The sequence below is a fragment of the Helobdella robusta genome, assembly GCF_000326865.2.
Source record: "Helobdella robusta unplaced genomic scaffold HELROscaffold_17, whole genome shotgun sequence".
NCBI lineage: Eukaryota > Metazoa > Annelida > Clitellata > Rhynchobdellida > Glossiphoniidae > Helobdella > Helobdella robusta.
In genome coordinates, this window is record NW_008703942.1 from 1,754,782 (window position 1) to 1,776,301 (window position 21,520).

Sequence of the window (21,520 nt, forward strand, 5' to 3'; positions counted from 1 at the left end):
TAATCAAAATTCAAGTTATTTATATGAAACACATAAAATTTTATTTTAAAATTTTATTAGTTACACATAAAATTTTATTTCAAAATTTTATTAGTTACAGATAAAACAACAATAATAAAATTAATTATAAATAATTTTGTCTATGAAATAACTATGAATAAAATATTGCCTGATGGTCCTTGAGATCCGGTGGAGCCTGTATAACCTTGTTGACCCTGATTTCCTTGTGGTCCAATTGGCCCCGGTGGTCCATCAGGTCCAGCTGCACCGGTGTAACCAGTTGGTCCAGTCAAACCTGTTGCTCCTGTTGCACCAGGAGCACCTAAATCATCAAAATTGGTGGTGTTTAATAGTACATGATCAAAATATTTTAATATCTAAAAAAAACAACTGATTTTAATATTAAAAACCAACTTTATCTTTCTTTGTGAATGAGTTCTGGTGATATTATTAAAATTGCTAAAACTGATTTTATTGCTGCATTCATGAAACTTATTTATTTTATTGCTCAAAAATTGCTTGCATGTTTTCCTATTTTTTATACTACTCAGTAAAAGTTTCATAGCAAATTTATGTGAAAGATATTTTTATTTATATAAAACATGTAACAAAAACTTAATATCAGCAAATGGTTATGACATAAATATTTTTGTTGAAAGTTGAATAAAGTAAAAAAAATTAGTTTAATTAAGTTATATAAAAATTATCAAATACAATTTCTAACTCTCTAAATCGAACTAGTTATCACTAAGAAGCATCAACTAGTTAGTTACTGTGGCTGTGTGGGCCCTCTGTACTAGTATTCGCAGAAGCGTGAATCAGAATAAATAAACAGCTTCGGTAGAATGTTCGTCTAATGTTCGGCCATAGTTATGTCGACATAATAACTTTATCAGCTGTTTTTTTGCAAAAGTAATAACAGTTAGCGATTTTATTAAACTAATATCAAATAGCTTCATCATAAAATGTTAACTATTTATGTTTTTGTTCATATATAAGTAGGTGTAAGATTACAAAATATACCGATCATGAAAAGGTATTTCGATATCCACGTCATTTTGACTGAGTATTGATGTCATGTAATCAGATGTATTAGTTACCAGAAATAGTTCATATATCTAAAGATTATGTCATTGTTACATTGTTATTAAAGAGATTTTGAGGTATGATAAAGTATATGAGAAACTCAGTTTATAAATTTTGATGTTGAATACGTTAAGGAGAGTGCTCTTAAGAAATTTCTTCTTTTTTAATGTACGCAACAAGTGAAACAAACCAAACTGCAAAAAATTAACAAAAGTCAGCAGATGGAAAAAATGTTAACATGCGATAAATTTGTCGTTTGGCCTTAACAGAACAGAAGTGGATGAAATTGGTCTCACAAAATAGCGTTTTATTGCAAATATTTTGAATAATTTATTCATTATAATCATTAAGCTACCATATTTTTGACATATTTTGTAAAATGTTTTTATAAAAAGTAAGTGCCTATGTAAGTATACGATATATACATATAATCTAGATATAGCCTTTTCTATAGCCTTTTATATAGCTTTTTATATTCTATAAAGCCTACGCATATAATAAAAATAAGAATTTGCCACATATTCCTGACCTGAACTTATTCTGGGGCAGGCATGTACTTAGAATATAGAATGTGATAATTGAGAAGCATATATAATATCCCAACCCGCTGACTGCAAACGTTAGCATCCATGGTTGAATGTTCACCACTGGTCCAAAACATAACCTTAAAGCCTTAATCCAACCTAATTATTTTAAAAATTTATGTGAATTTTTCCTATTTTTATGTTTTATAACACTCTTTGAGTTCAAATTTTTATTTCAACTAAAATTCAAAAGTATTCATTCTATATATGTGCTCTAACTCCTCTAACCTTAACCTAATCTACATATATGCGTCAATCCGGGAATAAATCGGCTAGATATACCGGCGGTTACTTGACAGCACTTGTATTTGTATTGGTAATTGAACGAAGCGGTGTCAATAAAGGGTGGAGGGATGACATGAGACGGTTTCTGGGGAAATGATGTTTTGAAATGAAATGATGTTTTAAAGAGTATTTAAAAATGTAATTTAAAAATGTAATTTAAAAATATGATAGGATGGAACTTGTTACTAAAAAAACTGAAAATCGTGAATAAATGAACAATAGATTGCAGATTGTTGCCTGCAGGTTTTTTATTTCTTAAAAAAAAAAATTAATTAAATTATCCAAAAGCCCGAAGCCCTGCTGTATGTATGTGACATGTAATTATAATGATATCATGATAAGTAATTATTAAAACGCGATCGTGATGAAATCAAGACAAAAGCTGTAATAACGCAATTGCGATGAAATTTAAAAAAATTGTTTTATGTGTGGCTGGTCTAACTGCGATCTCCCTTAGTTATGTACTTGTGCCTTTGCTCTTGGATAGTGAAAACAGACCTTCAGTGACTGACGGTAAGAATTTTGTAACTTTCTTTTCCACCGAGAGATGGGGCATGGGCAACGAAATGTATGCTCTTGCATCAACTGTCGGTATAAATAACAGGACTGGAAATTCAAGAGTTATTTGCTTCAACAAAAATGTAAAAATTAGAAAATTTTTTGATCTGTCTCAGGTAAACCTATCAATTACCACCTTTCTTATCTTATTATATATTTATTTACTTAATTTATTTACTTTATATTTAATGCTATTTATGTAAATTTTACATAAATAGCATTGCACATAAAATTTGAAATAAAAAGCAATTATGTAATTTTTATTGTTAAAAAGTTAAATGTGATTTCTAATATAAATAATTCATATTCTCCTACTCCTAGTAATAGTAAAAAAGGATCAATTTAAAATTTTTTTAAATTTTCTTGTATTTAATAATTTAATTGAGTAATTTTCTTTTTTTAATAAATGAAAATTTAAATGTTTAAAATTTTAAACAATTTTTTCAATATTCATTTATTCTACTATTTGATTAATCATAAATAATAAAACTATTTTATTTTCATGTAAACCAAATTTGATGAAGTTTCCGAAGTGCAGTGCATCCTATCTAAAAGATGGCTTGAGTGCGCTAACATTTCATGAAGCTAATTATGCCAAATATGATCCACTAGTCAACAATTTGCCTGCAAATCATCACATCATACTTGATAGATTTTTCCAATCATGGAAGTATTTCAATGTAGAGAATGAATTTATAAGAAACACTGTTTTTAAATTCCACAAAGACATTGACTTTGCTGCTGAACAACGTTTAAAACAAGGATTGAAATACCTTGAAAAAGAAAAATGCAAACACCCCTGTTTTGATGTAAAGATTGCAGTTCACATACGTAGAAAAAATTTAGACCAGAAACATTTGAGAGATTTAGGATACACAACTCCACCTATAGAATATTACAAAAATGCAATGGAATTTTTTCTGAAAAAATATAAATATTTGAAAAGTGTTTTTGTAGTAAGCAGTGATGATTTAAAATGGGCAAAATTCAACTTGGTTTCCATAACTGATAGATTGATATTTATTCAGTCAAACCATCCAGCAATAGATATGGCCATTTTGTCAAAATGTAACCACACAATAATTAGCGTTGGCACATTTGGATGGTGGTCTGCATGGTTAGCCAATGGGACAACTGTTTATTATAAAGATTGGCCCGTTGTGGGTTCCAGTCTTTATGAAAGCACAAATCATGCTGATTACTTTCCCTCCTCATGGATACCTATGTAAAATTTTTTAATGATTTCAGTTATCTGATGTATCTATATAAATGCCTATTATGATTTTTAACAACAAATCTCCTGTTTCAATTGAGGCAATTTTTTCATGCACATAATTGTACCTTTGAACAGTACCAATAATGAATTAAAAATTGTTGTATTACTTAACCCTTGTTTCTTTCACATAAAGCTCTTCCCTATCTTATTGTTTAATTACCTGTCATCCGTTAATAATTATTTTAAAAATTCATGTGTAAATTATGAATTTTTTCATATTTTTAGTTTTAATAAGAATCTTTGAATTCAAATTTTTATTTCGACTAAAATTCAAAGGTTTACAACATTCCATTTTCTAACATTAGTTAAAACAATGATATTTGAAATTTTAATTATGATCGAATTTAACAATAGCTTTATTTTATTATAACATAATGACTAAAATAAAACCTAATTAATATCATTTAAAGAGTTTATATTCATCTTGATAACCATGATTAAAAATTCTTAAATGAAATGGTAGTATATGTTCATTAATATAAACGTTTCACAACTGTCAGCATTCACAGCTTCCTACCAGCTAATGAAATTGATGGAATTTGAGCTCATTAGTAATTAAAGGGTAGAACTGTCAAAACAGGTGTCCATGAATTTAAAATAAATTTAAAATAGCTAATACTAGTTGTCTGCAGTCACATAATTCTCAGAAATGTATCTCAATTTGTGAACAGACGGAACAGGCATGTTTGGATACTTTCCCGCAGTCTTGTGACAAATGCAGCAACAGAAATTTTTTTCATTTTTATTGAGCTGAGCACAGACACATCCAGAACAAGCCAACTGAAAATTTGCATCAGATTTTTTCATTCCATCGTCGATTTTTGCTTTTCTGCCACCGACGGGCTGCTCTTCGTACGATTTGCTGCATGGTTTCAACGACTTCCATTCGGTGTTGTTTGACCATCTTCCTTTTCTCTTACAATATTCTTCTTGATATTCGCTCACTTTTTCAGCCATGATTTGTTTCGGTTGTCATGACAAAGTCTTTTCGAATAGCGCTGAACATATACTTTTTTTTATTGTGTAAGTGTGGCGCTGAAAACGGAATTACGTATAACAATTTTTGTTATATGCTTATGCTGTTTTTTTATTGTAAACAAGCGATATTAAAAGTACACATTAACGAGCAATAATTCAATACAAATCTCGTCGCAGAGTAAACATTTAATAAAAACACATAAAATATGTAATTCAAGAACCGTATCTTGCTAAAAATTGAAGATACTATGCCGGTTTTATTTGATAATAGTTTTTTGTTAAAATTTAATAGAGTGACAAGGTTTGATCAGCGAATTAGATTTCTGAGGACTAGCTCTGTGCTCCTGGAGTTTAACCGAAATTCGAAAAAGAAGCTCGTAAGAAAAATTGATTGCTTGCTCTTTCGAATATTTGTGTTTTTTTAATTTAGTTGGGTTGACTTTAAATTTAATTAAATCAAACATTTGTCACAAATAAAAAATTGCTGTAGTAATCTAATTATTTTAATTTTATTTACTTACTCTCTTAATAACCATTGATTTTCTAATCTAAACTTATGTATAATATAATTTATAATACTTACTTCTTTACTTTTTTTTAATAGTCATCCAATGAAAATGAGATGAAATGAATGATTGAATAAACAAATATAAGAATTCATAATGTAAAGTAAATAGTAAATACTAACTCAAATAAATCAACAATTATGAATTAGTGAGTGGATGAAAAATTATACTTACCTGACAATTTCTTGAGTTCATAAGTTTTTTTGAAAATATATTTTTACTTTTCCAGATAAAACCAGTGTCATTTAAATCTAAAAGCCAAAAACAAATTAACACAGTGGAAATAAAAAATGTTATGACAGTTAACGACCTTGCTAAGTTGTTAAATCGAACAAATGGTAATTATTTATTTTTATATAAAACTATTTCTGTTTTACATTAGCTCATAAACATTTAACATTACAAATAAACCTGGGTACTTGTAATCGTAATGCTTATTCGAGAAACATTAGTAAGCTATTAGTAGAGATTAGCATCCATTTAACTTTAAGTGAATCAAGTAATTCAACTGGTCATGAGTAAAGTCTTGTTAACACTTTTAAATTTAATTTGATTGTTCATGGGAAACTTTATTTGATTACTTGATATTCCAGTGAATTATTTAAAAAGATTGTGTGACATCATGTCTAAATGTTTTTTTTCCCAGAAGGATGGAAAGATGACTGCTATTACGTGAAAAAGAGTGAATAGTGTATGAAGTTGAGTTAAAAGAAAATTTTTTATTAGCAATTGGTTGGCAGATTGTTGAATGGTGGGTTAGATAGAAGATGTTTACCGGTATGCTGTGAAAGATGTGTGATTTGGAAAAAATATGGCCATTGAAATTTGTTCAGTTGTATGTAGACAGGTGATTGCTACTAGAACATACCATTGGTTATTCTGATGCCATTTAATTGTGTGGTATGGTTGTTTAGGTAGAAGTAATTTGAGAAGTAGTTTGAGTTAGAAGAAGTTGTGCAATTTGGTTGTTTAAGAAGTAGTTTGAGAAGTTTATTGGAAAAAAGTTGCAAGATGATGACTATGATGACTATTATTAGCAAATGAACTTGATCTTTATAATTATATCCAATTTGCTTATTTATATATATATTTTTTACAATATTCTATAAATTCTACCGAATGTTTGGGGAATGTATAGGGAAATATTGACTTTGGTAGAAGTAATTTGAGAAGTAGAAGTAATTGAGTAGTTTGTAAAAACGAACTACAAACATGTTAACGCCAAAGTCAATATTTCCCTATATATACAACAAGGAGCACTGATGATGACTCATTCGGAATCGAAATATGGCCTTATTTGCAGCATGAATTCAAAAAATAAGTTTATTTTGAATTTTAATAAACTAAACGTTCACCAAAAAACTTTAGTGAGAAAAATCAAGAAAACGAACTACAAACATATTAACGCCAAACATTCGGTAAATTTATAGAATATTGTAATATATAATGTTAATGTGAATATATATATATATATATATATATATATATATATATATATATATATATAGAGAGAGAGAGAGAGAGAGAGAGAGAGAGAGAGAGAGAGAGCTCCTTACCTAAACCTATTAATTAATGGCGTTCCTATAAACCGCACCCTGTCAATCAAATATATATATATCGAAATCGATTCCGAATCGAAATATGGCCTTATTTGCAGCATGAATTCGGAAAATAAGTTTATTTTGAATTTTAATAAACTAAGCGTTGACCAAAAAACTTTAGTGAGAAAAATCGAAATATTTCATTATAACTTGGGCATTTCAATTATTTAGAACAGATTTTTGAAGCGATGTCTTATATAAATGGGACAGAAAATTATAGGAGAAATATTTCAGGTTAATCTATTTTGAATTAATCCATTTACTATACAGTTGCAAATTTATGAAATTTTGTATAGATTAAATAAATTTGTTCATTAGTTCATTCTTCTTAAATTTGAGTTAAATTTTGTTTTAATTTTTTTTCATGTAAAATTTGTATTGAAGTTTTGAAAATTCATGTAGTTATTCAAGCCTGCTTTGTGAATTTTATTCATGTTTTTTGTTTCATAAATGAGAAATTCTAGAAAAATTAGAAGCCAGTTTCGACACCTGTATAACTTTCACTTATTGCTTTACTTGTCTGTATGTGGGAAACATATTTGAATTTAAAGCTCTCCAGTGCTGGAGTGAGTGCTTCACCATCACGCCATCCAGCTGCCCGGTTGCACTGAATATAATCAATCAACTGCACTACGATTACTGAATAGATAATTTTGCAATTCATTTTTTTGTGTCCCAAGTCACCAAAGGTTGAATGCTTGTGTGGATAATTATTTTTTTAGAGCACACCAGGTTTTTTTTAGAGCACTATTTTTTATTGTTACATGCTGTTCAGATTTTGTACTTTCAAATTTCAACTGGTTATTTTAAAAAATTTATCTTGAATGTATGATTTAAAAAAAAAGTATGACTCACAGTTTTGATAATTAAGTTATTTATGAATGTTTACATTCAATCTTAAATCTTACAAAATTTGTAAAAATTACTAAGCTTAAAGCTTGGAGACTTTGAAACTCGGTAGCAATGGACGTTTAATATTTGCAAATTGTTATTATTCATTTTATACTCTAAAAATTTTTTAAAAAATTATTTTCATTAATTACGTAATTAAAAATGGCGTGTTTATATTGTCATTTACTCTTCATTTGCCTATTTTTGTCCGAAAAATTTACTGACTGCTAAATGTTTCTGCATGTTTCGGCACATCTTGCCTGTCTTGAAATGAAAGTGTCTTTTGAAAAACACATCATCCTGCTATCCAACAAAACTGCAATAGCCACATATGAAAATGCTGACTTGACTCAACTTCATCTTCCTTACATTTATCAATCAATTTATATTATCAGACTTGTTATTCGAGGGCTTAAATCTCAATCCATTATTTTCCCTTTGTCTCAGTAAACCATATTTTGTCAGTTCCCAATTTATACATTTTAGGTATTTATTTACCTTAGTTTATAATTTATATATATGTATATATTTTTCAAAAATTTTATTCAACAGAGATTGATAATTTATCAATCATTAAACAAATTGTTGCAAAGTGTGGTTATCAGTTTAAAATCGCTGCCAAGGAAGAAAAGCCAACTAAAGCAAAAGATGAACCAATATTATCTAAGTACTTATTTTTCAAAATATTTTTGATTTGTTTGAGTGTGTATATATATATATATATATATATATATATATATATATATATATATATATATATATATATATATATTATATATATATGTGTGCATATATAGATGAAAATCACAGCATGTTCGGCGTTAGTTCACTTCCAATTTAACTTTTCGGTTTCTCTAACGATTTATCGTAAATCATTTTCCAGTTTCTTTAGCTCAAAACCAAAATTTATATTTGTTTTACGCGAGATAGAACAGAGAGGCTTTTTTTGGTATTCCTATACCCTCTTATGTGCTCAAACTCACACACCGAAGATGGTATAGGAATACCGAAAAAAGCATCAGCACACACACTATAAAAAATATATAGATATAAAAGCTAGTGACTCGAAATAAAAATAAGAAATGTTCAGCGCTGTGTGAAGCATTATTTCTTTAACACGGCGTTCAGCACACACACGTAATTTATATATAGTATAAAATATTCGTAGTGAGTTGTTAAACTTTTGATGCAGTCGAAGACTTCCTGACGTGGAGAAAATGGCGGCTCGTCCTCCAATAGTCACAATCATGGGTCATGTTGACCACGGCAAGACGACGCTACTGGACGCATTGAGAAAGACCAACGTGGTGGCCCAGGAGTTTGGAGGTATCACGCAACACATTGGAGCCTTTTCCGGTTGGTTGCTCCATGCTTTCAGCTACTAACCTCTCGTTTCATCATTATTATCACACTACAATTATCAAATCATTGTTATTACATTATCGTCATCATATGATCATTATCACATTATCATTCCCCTTCACTAAGGTCTCTAGTGTTTCTGTCAACTTCAACCCATATCTTGTAATGTTTTTTTTAACAGTTAGATTACATGAGACTAACGACGACGGAGGAGCAAACAGCAGCAGCAAGAAAATCACTTCCAACAATGTGATTACATTTTTGGACACGCCGGGCCATGCAGCTTTCTCATCAATGCGCGCTCGTGGAGCCATGGTAACTGATATTGTAGTTCTGGTTGTTGCCGCTGATGATGGAGTCATGAAACAAACGCTGGAATCGCTGAGGTTCGCCAGAGACGCCAACGGTGGTTACTTTTGTTATTTCTTTGTTTCTATGTATCCATTAATTAATGATTTTTTTTCTGTTATCAGTTAGTTTTTTAATTGAATATTCTCTTAAAACTTCTATTTTTCTTGGTTTATCCATGTGTATATATTTTTTTAATTTGTTTAGATATTAATTTACTAACAATTAATATTAATTTATTAATTTATTTTTAATATCTTGTTTGTTATGGATTTTGAGCCTGATAACTCACAAATAATGTAAACTAGCCACATTTTTAAAAGAGATAATAACATAAATTTCACCTGTTTTTTTCACGTAGTTTCTCTTTAGTTATTTTGTAATTTGTAAATCTTTCTTCGTTGTCCAGTTTTGCGCTGTATTTCTTCTACGCATTCTACGCCGTAACACTGAAACACTGTAAAACTCCCGCTGAGCCAACATGTGAAACTGTTTTCTCACAATATTTGCCTGTTCATTTGTCTAAATGGATACAACTGATCGCCAAATTTGGTGCAAAAAATTGATGGCAAAGAAAAAAACGTCCTACCTCGGGAGAACTGGGTCTCTGGACGCTAAATGATGATTGGTTGATTGATTTGTCTGATTTGAATTTATAGTATTAACGATAATGTAAGGTCATTGTGTTTTTCTTAACAGTTCCAATTATTGTGGCGATCAACAAAATTGACAAACCAAACATCGATCTAGCAAGTTTTTTTTATTCATGTATTTTTAAAAAGTTGTAATTTGTATTTTATTTAATTCTGAAGGGATCACTAATTTTACAACCAGTTGATGTTATTTATTTTGTACGCTTATCTTGCTTTCTTGTTGTTTAAATTTGCTTCATAGGGGTGAAAGAATTTAATTCTCTTTAGTTTGAAGTGGACACATTTCAACGAAACTATTTTTAATGAATGTTGCTATTTAATCTTTAGAAAGGTACCAAGAGGTCATTATTGAATAGCGGTATTCAGCTGGAAGAATTTGGCGGGGATGTGCAATTGGTGCTGATATCTGCTTTGAAGGTTGTTTCTAACCTTTCATTTTTGGAGTGTTTATGATCTTGTTCATTCGTTGTACATTCACACACAATTTATTCAGGGTTTGAACTTGGACAAGTTGCAGGAATGCATCCTCGCCCAAGCTGAGATGATGGATTTGAAAGCTGATCCAACGTGTCATGTGCAGGCTGTTTGCATTGAATCCAGGACTGACCCTGGCAGAGGGTTTATATGAAATGTTTTGCTAATTATTTCTTGAAAAGAAAAAATTGGAACTCAAATTTTTAGAATAAATTTCTCATGTTGTAACAGATTCTGCAACTGGCAGATTCTGATTTTTTAAAAAATAAAAAATTACTTGTTTGCTAGAAAATTCATATTTCAAAATGCTGCAGTAGAGAGGTCTAGAAAAATTCTGTGACTAAATATTTCTAGATATTTTTCAGGAACCGTAACCTGAAATTTATGAATACTCCCAAATTTTAATTTTTATCAAACTAATTATTTTTAAAAATATTTCTTAGTCTTTCACGTTATGAGAGAAGAAGAAAATGGTTGCCTAAATGAATCCAAGCCTCAAGTTTTAGTAAACGAACTATTAAATATTTGCTCCCTGTTTTTTGCCCTTTTTTTTGCACACGATTTGAAAATGTTAACACTCGTTTGTTTTCATTTCACTTCTTTCTCTTAAACGTTATATACGCTCTGTATCTATACGATATCATATTTTTACACTTACATCTCTAAACTAACGGACTAACCGCAATATCAATGTAACCTAAATGGTTAAATTTTGCAATTATTTTGCAAGTTTATAATAAACTTGTTAGATGGTTGTTGAATAAACAGAAATAAAACTTTTCAAAATAAAAGAACAATTAATAATTTTATCATAAGATGAGCGGTCTTAACGGTTCACTTCAGATGAAATGTATCTTAAACTCAAATTTTATTAAACACCATTAAGTTTGTTTTGTTTTGCTCATATTTTCAGAAAGTTATCAACGCTATTGATCCAGCAAGGCAGTCTGAAGCGAGGGGACATCTTAGTGGGTGGTAGTGCGTGGGCTAAGGTGTAGTGTTGTTGTTTCTATGTGAATTTCATTGTGTGGGCGGTGGTGTGTGAACTCTTGTCTGATGTAGTTGATTTTATGTGGGTTTCATTGTGTGGGCGGTGGTGCGTGGGCTAAGGTCTGGTGTAGTTGATTCTATGTGGGTTTCATTGTTTTGCATGTTGTTGATACAAGTTTTATTTTGAAAAATGTTTGTGTTTATAATAATGTCTTGCGAGCAATGTTTTGAGATAGATTTGATATTTTTATGTTATAGTTATTTTTACATTTTTTAATAACTAGTCAAAAGAATTGTGAGATGTGATATAATATATGTATAAAATGATGAAATACATTTTCCATTATTTTTTCTTATTTGTTAATGTTTGAACTTTGAAAATAAAACAATCATTCTGACAGTTGTATGACAAAAGTAGTATGATAATTTTTGATGATGTTTGTTTAACTATGAAAATAAATTTTATGAAGCAGTTCTATAATTGTATTTTTAACAAATTCTTAAAGGTACGAGGCATGTTTAATGATCAAGGCAAGCCAGTTGAAAAGGCAGAACCAGGTCAACCAGTTGAAGTCATTGGATGGAGGACTCTGGCTCCTGCTGGACAAAATATCATCCAAGTTGATTGTGAGGTTTGTGTCATGTTGTGTTTGTGTCAACTCAAGTTTAGTGCTAAATGAGATAATATTGTTTAATCATAATAAAATTAACAATGAAGTGTTTCAAACCAAAATCCTTCAGCAAGATGCAAAAAAATTGATTGAAAAATATAGTGAAGAAGAAAATGAGAAAAAAATTAACATGGATAATGAGGTCATTCAGAAGAAAATGGAGCTACATAGGGAGGCATGCATATTTTTTCACATTCATTCATTTATAAATACTAATTTTTATATAATTTATTGTTAAGTGATGTGGTTTTGTTTTATTATTTATAAAATTAATAGTTTTACAACGAGCTGAGAAAAAAAAAGTTGGAGCTGGGGCGAAGAATGGGATCAATTTATAGAGCAGGTAGGTCTAAAGAGAGCCAGACTGATAACGGTGTACCCAAACTTGACATAATCATTAAAGGTACTTTAAAAATAACTCATCAGATTTTAAAGTTCATTCAATATATATTTCATGCATTATTGTATGTTATTGTATGTTGATTCATAACGTTTTAGCACTAAGCAAGATCTATGCATTGTTGACTTGAAAAAACAGTTAAAGGTGACACTAAGTACTAACCAAGAATTTGGTAACCGTAGACCTATTTTGGACTTTTTCAGTTAGAGAAGGCATAATCTTATTCAATGAATCACTTAATCAGCCAATCAAAACAATCGAACAATGATTCTCTTTAATTATATAACATTCAAGTTTATTCAGCTGGATGTTTTTAAACGAATAATATTATCAGTTGGATAATGAGGTAGTAGATGCTCCGACATATCCAATGATGGTTTCTCTTTGACGATTTTCAGTAAATGAGGAAACCAACTTTTTGCTCTAAGTTCAAAAAATGTTGACGATGCAATAAATTGTTTAAAGGATGATGACGGTTCACACGTACTTTATTAGCGTTAATATGAAAATCAGTAGATGATGTTTACTGATTGAACACAATTTGAAAGTGCAGGTGATGTGGATGGATCTGTTGAAGCGATATTGGACGTGGTCGAGACCTACTCATGCTCGGATCAATGCAAACTGAATGTAATCAACTATGGCGTGGGAGCTGTTACCGAAAATGATGTCCAGATGGCGCAGATGTTTGATGGTAAGACTGCTGTTTGTCCGTTTTCCATGCCGTCCATTAGGAATCACATGCCAAAGATAATTTTTTTGTTAATTTTTTACTGACTTCGTTTATTAAGCTGTAAAGGAATATTTGTAAAAATGTGTGGAAACTGAATAACGTTATAGTTTCTACGAATCAAAGTGAATAACAAATTGAGAAATAATTCAAATAATATTTTTTGATATACGGATGTAAAAACGAATGATCCTAAAATGTATTTTGTCGACTAATGGTAGTAGGTGGGATTAATTTTGCGTGAAATATCTTCAGTGGATGAATTGACCTTATTCACGTTCAAATCGTCAGTTCTGTTTCGCTTCCAATCGACGCGTATATCAGCCTTAAATGTTAATGTTCATTGGAAATCAACGAAACTTATTTATTAGCAAATCACATTTTGTAGCGTATTTTGATACTTCATCAAATTTTCTATTCACACAACGATATTTCATTATATATTAAATACATTTTCACCAAACATTGTATGCATGATTGTTTTGCACATAAATAACTTCAAAATCATTTTATTCTATCTTTGTTAATATGCTTGCAAAGGAATTATCTACACATTCAACATCGAGACGCCTGACAGCATATTGAGTTTAGCAAAAGAACAAGGGGTAAAAATCCTCAATTACAACATCATTTACCGACTTTTTGCTGATCTTATAAAACAGTTGAATAACAAGTTGCCTGAAATCGAAGATGAAGAAGTCATAGGTATTCCTCGATGTTATGATCTTATCTGTGGCGGATCTAGACAACTTTGACATAAGGATTGTCAAAATCTTGGAACTGTTTAAATTTTGTTTTATTTTGGTTTTAGATTTGTCGTAGTCTGGCCTATAATACGCTTGTAACCTTTTTTGCTTATGTCAATTCTTGGTCGATTTCGATTTTCTACTTAAACGGTGCTTTTTTGGTGCAAAAACTGAATTTTACCGACTTTTACTAAAAAAACTGCTCACAACGGGGGGCCATGATCTCTTTAGATCCGCCACTGGATCTTATAACCTATAACAAATTTTATTATAAATCATTTTAGATTTTAAATGTAAAAAATTATTTTTGTGCTTCCTGATTTTTTATAGCAACTATTGTTGTTACGTTTTTACGGATTGTATTTTACCGACTTTTACTAAAAAAACTGCTCACAACGGGGGGCCATGGTCTCTTTAGATCCACCACTGGATCTTATAACCTATAACAAATTTTATTATAAATCATTTTAGATTTTAAATGTAAAAAATTATTTTTGTGCTTCCTGATTTTTTATAGCAACTATTGTTGTTACGTTTTTACGGATTGTATTTTTGTTTAATGGTTGTATAAACAAGACAACTTGATTCATTTGAAGGAGAGGCAAATGTTCTAGCAAATTTTTCTGTAACGGAAGGAAAGAAAAAGGTTTGGGTTGCTGGATGTCGATGTGTCAAAGGTCAGCTCGTTAAGAAGAAACAATTCAAACTTGTCAGGAACGGACAAACAATTTTAGAAGGTTAGATCATAATGTTCTTAAAATGGGCTATATTCTAACGTTATTATAATATTATTGTTATAATAACGTTATGGTAATATTATGATGAACAAATTCAGGCTCACTAGGATCTCTGAAGCATTTTAAAAATGAAGTTGATTCAATAAAAACAGACACGGAGTGTGGACTGAGTTTCGATGACCAACAAGAATGTCCGTGCGCTGGAGATCGAATCGTATGTTACGATAAAGTTGGAAAAAAACAAAACATTAAATGGAACTTAGATTTTATTTAAAAGTTAAAATTTATTTAAATTTTTGTAAAAATTCAATCTAGTTTTCGTAACGGTATGACATTTTTGTTGTATAATTCATGAAAAGTGAATGATAGCAAATTTAAAAATTTATGTTAAGATTTCATTTTTTATTAGATAAATCATTATTAGCGCATCAAGTTAATATAATTAACAAAAGTACTCCACGGACTCAGTATTTTTAAAAAATCAGTTAATAAAAATTTGGAACCTTAATAGTTATAAAGCAAAAGGCTTGAAATAACATAAATGGAATGAACAATAGTTCTGAAACAAACGTTCATGTTGAATGGAGATTTTGCTGGTACAACAACCAACCCTTTTTTGAAAGAACTGTTTGTTTTTCGACTGGACTGAACTGCAATATAGTAGAAATGGCATTGAACATTCGGTGCCTGGACGACCCATCTTTGCAAATTATGTACTGGTAGACTACGTTTTTTAGGTATTCCATATTTGCGTTTTCTCTGTTATTGTCCCTTTCCGTTTTTCTAACGAATTCCATCATGTCAGACAATTTATTTTGGTATTCTTGCTTTTCCAATGTTAACTCACAAAATGTTTCTCGAGCTTTTTGTTCGACATCATGTTTTTGTTTACGCAAGTTGGCAATTTCAATTTCCATTTTCGCTTTCTCTTGGGCAAAATGCAAGAGACTTGAAGTATTTTCATTTCCGCTAACAAATGAAGATCTGGAAAAAAGTTCTTTGATGGCGTGTGTATAATTAAAATCTGCCGGTTCTTCATTGGTAGCAGAACTGGCACCAACCTCGCTGCTCTCGTCCATTGGTAAACTATAAGTTTCTTGAACATTCGCAAATTTATTAGCGTAGGAATTGTTAATAAACGGAATTGGGCTCACTTCCTTTACACTTCTAGCATTACCTGGTGTCGAAATTCTCATTTTAAGCTCATTAATTTCTTGATCCTTATCAGCAAGCATGCTTATCGTTCTATCTCTTTGCTTTCTGATTTCATGCTCAAGATCTGATACTTTTTGTTGGTGGTCTGCATTAATTCTTGATATTTCGTTTTTGTGCTTTGCTTCTAACGTGTTTATAATATTTATTTGGGATTCTTCTTTTTTGTTCAACAACATCTCTTTTGAATCAATTGTAGCAATAAGTTTAGCTTGCTTTTCCCTCATTTCGGACATCTGCCTTTTTAGGTTGATGAGTTCCTGGTCGGAGTTAGATTCCTGCAATGGAAATGCAAAATTATTGAATCATTATGTGAACAATGTTGCACATTCAGAATGCCACACAAGACTCCGTGTAGAATAATAAGGCTTAATGGGCGAACAAATACAAATTCTGTTTTTAATAAGTACAATTTTACATTGACCATTCCTTTTAATTTCATGTTCCTGATGTTCGTATTAGAAACTGATGTGACGTGAATGCAGCTTTTAGTAGGAAATCATTTCTTTCCAAAATTGTGCACTATAATGCTCAAACTAGATACAGAAAAAAGTTTTAGTTGAGAAATCTATTCAATTATTCTCACTATTACGCTCAAACAGGTGAAGAGCTCCAAATTGATGTAATGATTGTTAATATAAATGTTTGGTGCAAAAAATTATTAAATTGTAAATATAGTATGAAAAAATGAGCATTTGAAACCTTTGATTTGGTTTTTAGAACTGATTGAGCTCGAAGTTTGTATCTTTCATAATCTTCTTGTAGTTGTTCGTATTGTTGCTTGCATTTCAAATGTAAGTCTTGGTCATTAGATACAATATCTGAAATTTTTTCAACAAATTTTTACGTTCAAAAATATGATGTGACTAAATATTATATATACAGCTAGAAAACCTTACTTATATTGTAATTATAGTTAAAATAATTATTTTAGTGGCACCGAAATTTATCATATTATTGTGAACATATAGACTAAAGAATTATAGTTAGCATACTAAGATATGAAATCTGCAAACTTGCTGCAAAATAAAAAGTTCCTAAGAAATTGTTCTTGTTATTTTTTATTTTATTTTGATATTGATTTGAAAATATTCAGAGAATCGTTATACTTTGAGTTGAAAGAAAGTAAAAATTAATAAATAGAATTATGTTTGCATCTTGTCCTGCACGCGCTGCCTACATACTTGACATTTTATTTTCAAAATTAAGTTGTTGATTTTTTACCAAACCTTGGAGAGCAGAAAGATCAAACTTTCTATTTTTGAGCTTTCTGACCAAGGATTGTACTGTGTTGAACAACTCTTCAGAGCTGGTTGTGTCACTGTTATCATCGTCATCGGTATTATCTACAGCTTTAGCAACAGCTTTTGATATATTCATCAGTGCAACATTTTCTTGGTCTAACTATAAAGTTTATTTGTAAATATATTTATTTGCGTTATTTTTAATTTATTTTAAAATATCATATATATATATATATATATATATATATATATATATATATATATATATATAGATAGATAGATAGATATGTTGGTATTATTTTTTATTATTATTATTTATGTGTTTTTATTATTATTTATGATTAACTTTAATTCTAATTTAGTTACAATCAAAGTCGCTGTAAAAACAAAGACACAAAGACGGAACAATAATATATATATATATATATATATATATATATATATATATATATATTAGGAAGAAGACCAAGTTCTATATATATATATATATATATATATATATATATATATATATATATATATTTAGACATGTTACCACTCAAAGAATATATTATTATTATGAACAATACTTTTAAGATACGGTCTTTTAGTTTTTCAATGATCAGCTGATCATTTCTTCTTTCTTTCTCGACATCACCCAACGATTCTGACAACTGACGCACACTTTCCTCCAAACTTGCAACTCTCCTTTCACTCAAATTTGAAATCTCTTTTATTTTGCTTTCCAATTCTTCAATCTTCTTCTCGTCCATTTTTTTCTGTTTCGATTCTCTTTCCTGAATAATTAAATGATGTTTATATAGAGGTGAACTTGAATTATTAACATTGTTTTGCATTGTTTACAAATTGTTATTTCCATGCAACTTTACATTTAACACCTTTGCCAAATCTAAATGAAGTCTTGTCAGGAGCCATCAGCTAGAAATTTACATTTGAAAATTATCGGAATGCGGAATAGTTCAACACTGAGCATAACATAAGTTGCTGTTAAAATTAGCGGAAACCTTGGATGTTCCAACTCACCAATCAGTCAGTCACTTAGTATGTCGGCCAGTTATCCTATCAATCAATATTTGTAATTCGTATAGCGGTTTAATGGCGCTTTTCGACGTTTTGCGGATACATAGCTAACTTGATCACTGCCATAAAATATATTCGGGTATGCCGAATTCGATTTTTGCTAAGTTTGAAAAATGCAAGTAGTTTAAATTTTAATAAGCTCTACAACCTCAGCCTCGATAACTCTTTGTTCAAGAACAGCAATTTTTGCTGTTGGTTCTGTGAGCTTGATGTAAGTTTCTTTCAATTTTTTATTTGCTTCATCAAGTTCAACTTTCAATGATTTTTCTTTATTTTCCAAGATATTCAAATAGGCTGTTGTTGATTTTTGTTTCTCATCTGAAGTCAACTTCACGTCTTCAACCTGAAAATTGGTCAGACTAAAATTTATTTTTGTCATGGAATGTCAAAATTTGAATGATTAAATATCAAAAAATGCCAGGATTGCATTGGACAGGAAAAACATGTGTTAAAACTCGTTGTTGAATGCAGATGGCTGCTTCAATGTAGTGCTGCAGGATGAACTTCTTACACGGATTTGGAATATGATGTTGCTTAAGAATTATAGCATTTGAGGTAAGGGACAAATTATTTAGAAATATAAATATGACTTAGATATATTATATTAGAGTACAAAAAGTATTGAAATCATTGAATTGTCCTTTGCAAGCCTCAACCTTGCTCAACAGCAGATTGTAGCAGTGCAGTAGCCTTCTAAAACACGATATCAACGGTACAACAAGTAGATAAGTTAAGAGAGCAAGTATTTTAAAACTGCTCTTCTCATCTAATTTGAAACTGGAGGTGATAGAGTTTAAAAAATTTACTTTTTTGAAAAATATTTTTAGCAAATGAATGAGAAAAAAGAATACATTTCATACTATGCACAAAAAAAGAAATGGTAATGTTTTTTGGATAGAAATTATTCGATGCTGTATATTAATAACAAATATTAATTAATACAATGGGAGACAATTCATTAAATAATTAATTAAAACTTTATTGAGACCTGAGAATCAAGTCTCATAATTTCAATTTTTTGCATGTTGATCATTGTTTGGAGTTCCTTCATCATCAGTGAGCAATCGTTCTGCTGCTTCTCATGCTCCTGCTGCTGCTGCCTCAACTTCTTTCGCCACTGAATTTTATTAATCATTTAATTCAATTTGTTGAACACTGCAGTAACTGGGACAGTTTTCAATGTTTTATTATACAGTTACGAATGTTGGAAACAAGAAAACAGAATCACCCATCCATCCATCCATCCATAAATACCTCACTACTACTCCCCTCCAACCGTTGTATCTGCTCCAACAAATTGTTCACTTCTTTCTCTTTGTCCTCAAGAACTTGCTGTTCATAATACATAAAATGATAAATGCCATTCATATACTTTGTACATTTGTTATATATATATATACACACACGCACACGCACACATACACGTACATTTATATTGTGTATATATATAAATACACTTGTATATACAACACACATGCATACAAGTGTTACATGTACATGCTATAAAGCAATATTTCACTTTGAAATGTTTTCTTTCAGCTATAAAATTTGCTTCAACTTTTGATTTTTGCTGAGTAACAGTCAGCAGAGATGAAGTCAAGACATCAATCTTCTGGTAGATGTTGGCATCACTGTTCTGTGTACCACTTTGTGCATCAGTAGCTGCTGAGGTCGACTCCTCAATCTCATCTGAGTTGCTCTTTTCACATGCACTCACTTTTGATACCTGAATAGAATATTGATTCATAGCTTTTTGTAATTTCCAAGTCAGAAAATGATGAATAATTTATAACAAAAAACAACATTTTCTGTATTATCTTCAGCATGAACACTCTTAGCATTGTTGGCTTCTGTTGCTGATTGTGGTTGTTGCAAGCTTTTTATAGTTGTTACAGTGGCTTCTAGAGCCTCTTTTTCTTTCATCAGGTCTTTATAGGCTTGAACGACATCTTTAAAATGAAATGAAACAAAATGAAAAATTATACAAAATATAATATTATTAATTGAAAGTAAATAACGATTAAGTAAGCTAAGTTTAACTGCAAACACCATCAGATAAAAGGCTTCTACTCCTCACAAAAAACAAGTTATTTTTTATGTATTTATTTTATATATTATATATTAATGACTAAAACAATTTTAATTTAATTGAAAAATTCCAGAGGTAAATTTAAATTAATGAAATGTTCTATTTTGTTATTTATGACAGATTTTTAAAAAACGGGAAAATCTGCACTATACTGCTAATACTACTACTTAATGTCTTAATGTTAATCAGTTGTCAGTATCATCATCATCAGTACAGTACTGGTACTGTACTCAAACTGAAATTAATGGACAATAACAATCATATGCATGTTGTATCAAATCACAATATATATAATTATAATATAATATTATATGTATCATATAATTATAATAATATAAATATATATAATATATATGATCAGTCAGAACCCAACACCAAAGGTCCAAAACAGTTAAAATTAAAATAAAATATTAATTATAAATAAAATAAAAATCACAAAAAAATACACAGACACAGACATACCTTTCAACTTCGATTTATAAGTTTCAATTTTTTTGTTCTGTTCATCAATTGTTCGCTGAAAAGAATCAAACTTAGATCTTTCCATATCAGAAGAATATTTTATCTTTTTTTAAATTTATACTACTGAGTTATTGAACAACGAACAAATTGAACACTACATTTACTGATGTTTTTACTCAAGTTTACTTTTAATATATAAACATTGTCAAATAATTAGGATGTGACAATATTATTTAATGTGGCGCTAACTATTGATCTATAGTTGTGTTCCATCAGTGGCGGATTTAGGATGAAGGGGCTCTTATCAACAGTCGACAACCATTTTGTTGTAGTTTTTAAAAATTTTAGCTACATACATAATTCAATTACATTTATACATTAACATGGATTTTTTAAACATGAAAACACTGTTTCAAATTGACAAAATTGTGTGATAAGCCAAAAAAGTTGCCAAGTAATTCCCAGTTTTGGCCACCGTCAAAACTTTGGCCTCCCGT

At 30.0% G+C, this 21,520-nt stretch overlaps 4 protein-coding genes across 4 annotated transcripts; 2 read left to right on the top strand and 2 right to left on the bottom strand.

Annotated features, from left to right (window-relative positions):
- Positions 1-3,031: 3,031 nt before the first annotated feature.
- On the top strand, positions 3,032-3,742 carry HELRODRAFT_75957 (hypothetical protein; the record flags this gene model as incomplete). The annotated part of the gene is made up of 1 exon (XM_009016008.1): positions 3,032-3,742. The coding sequence occupies one exon, from the start codon at positions 3,032-3,034 to the stop codon at positions 3,740-3,742; it is 711 nt and encodes a 236-aa protein (XP_009014256.1).
- Positions 3,743-4,407: 665 nt separating this feature from the next.
- On the bottom strand, positions 4,408-4,746 carry HELRODRAFT_170173 (hypothetical protein; the record flags this gene model as incomplete). Its single annotated transcript, XM_009016009.1, has 1 exon — positions 4,408-4,746. The coding sequence occupies one exon, from the start codon at positions 4,744-4,746 to the stop codon at positions 4,408-4,410; it is 339 nt and encodes a 112-aa protein (XP_009014257.1).
- A 4,290-nt stretch (positions 4,747-9,036) lies between these two features.
- HELRODRAFT_110518 (hypothetical protein) lies at positions 9,037-15,326 on the top strand. The gene is made up of 13 exons (XM_009016010.1): positions 9,037-9,185; positions 9,415-9,593; positions 10,235-10,288; positions 10,520-10,605; positions 10,682-10,806; positions 11,576-11,654; positions 12,159-12,284; positions 12,394-12,498; positions 12,600-12,726; positions 13,277-13,417; positions 13,994-14,158; positions 14,796-14,936; positions 15,035-15,326. The coding sequence occupies exons 1-13, from the start codon at positions 9,043-9,045 to the stop codon at positions 15,208-15,210; spliced, it is 1,647 nt and encodes a 548-aa protein (XP_009014258.1). The 5' UTR covers positions 9,037-9,042; the 3' UTR covers positions 15,211-15,326.
- Positions 15,327-15,508: 182 nt separating this feature from the next.
- Positions 15,509-21,108, bottom strand: HELRODRAFT_170175 (hypothetical protein; the record flags this gene model as incomplete). The annotated part of the gene is made up of 11 exons (XM_009016011.1): positions 15,509-16,426; positions 16,851-16,969; positions 17,378-17,552; positions 17,962-18,168; positions 18,621-18,815; positions 18,916-19,005; positions 19,461-19,589; positions 19,727-19,804; positions 19,992-20,198; positions 20,276-20,421; positions 21,024-21,108. 11 exons carry the CDS (start codon positions 21,106-21,108, stop codon positions 15,509-15,511), a joined length of 2,349 nt encoding a protein of 782 aa, XP_009014259.1.
- Positions 21,109-21,520: the final 412 nt, after the last annotated feature.

Coding starts and splice junctions, on each gene's coding strand:
- HELRODRAFT_110518 (XM_009016010.1), top strand. CDS start 9,043: ATGGCGGCTCGTCCTCCAATAGTCACAATCATGGGTCATGTTGACCAC. Junction 10,807..11,575: donor AGGACTGACCCTGGCAGAGG/GTTTATATGAAA, acceptor TCATATTTTCAG/AAAGTTATCAACGCTATTGA. Junction 12,285..12,393: donor TCATCCAAGTTGATTGTGAG/GTTTGTGTCATG, acceptor AAAATCCTTCAG/CAAGATGCAAAAAAATTGAT.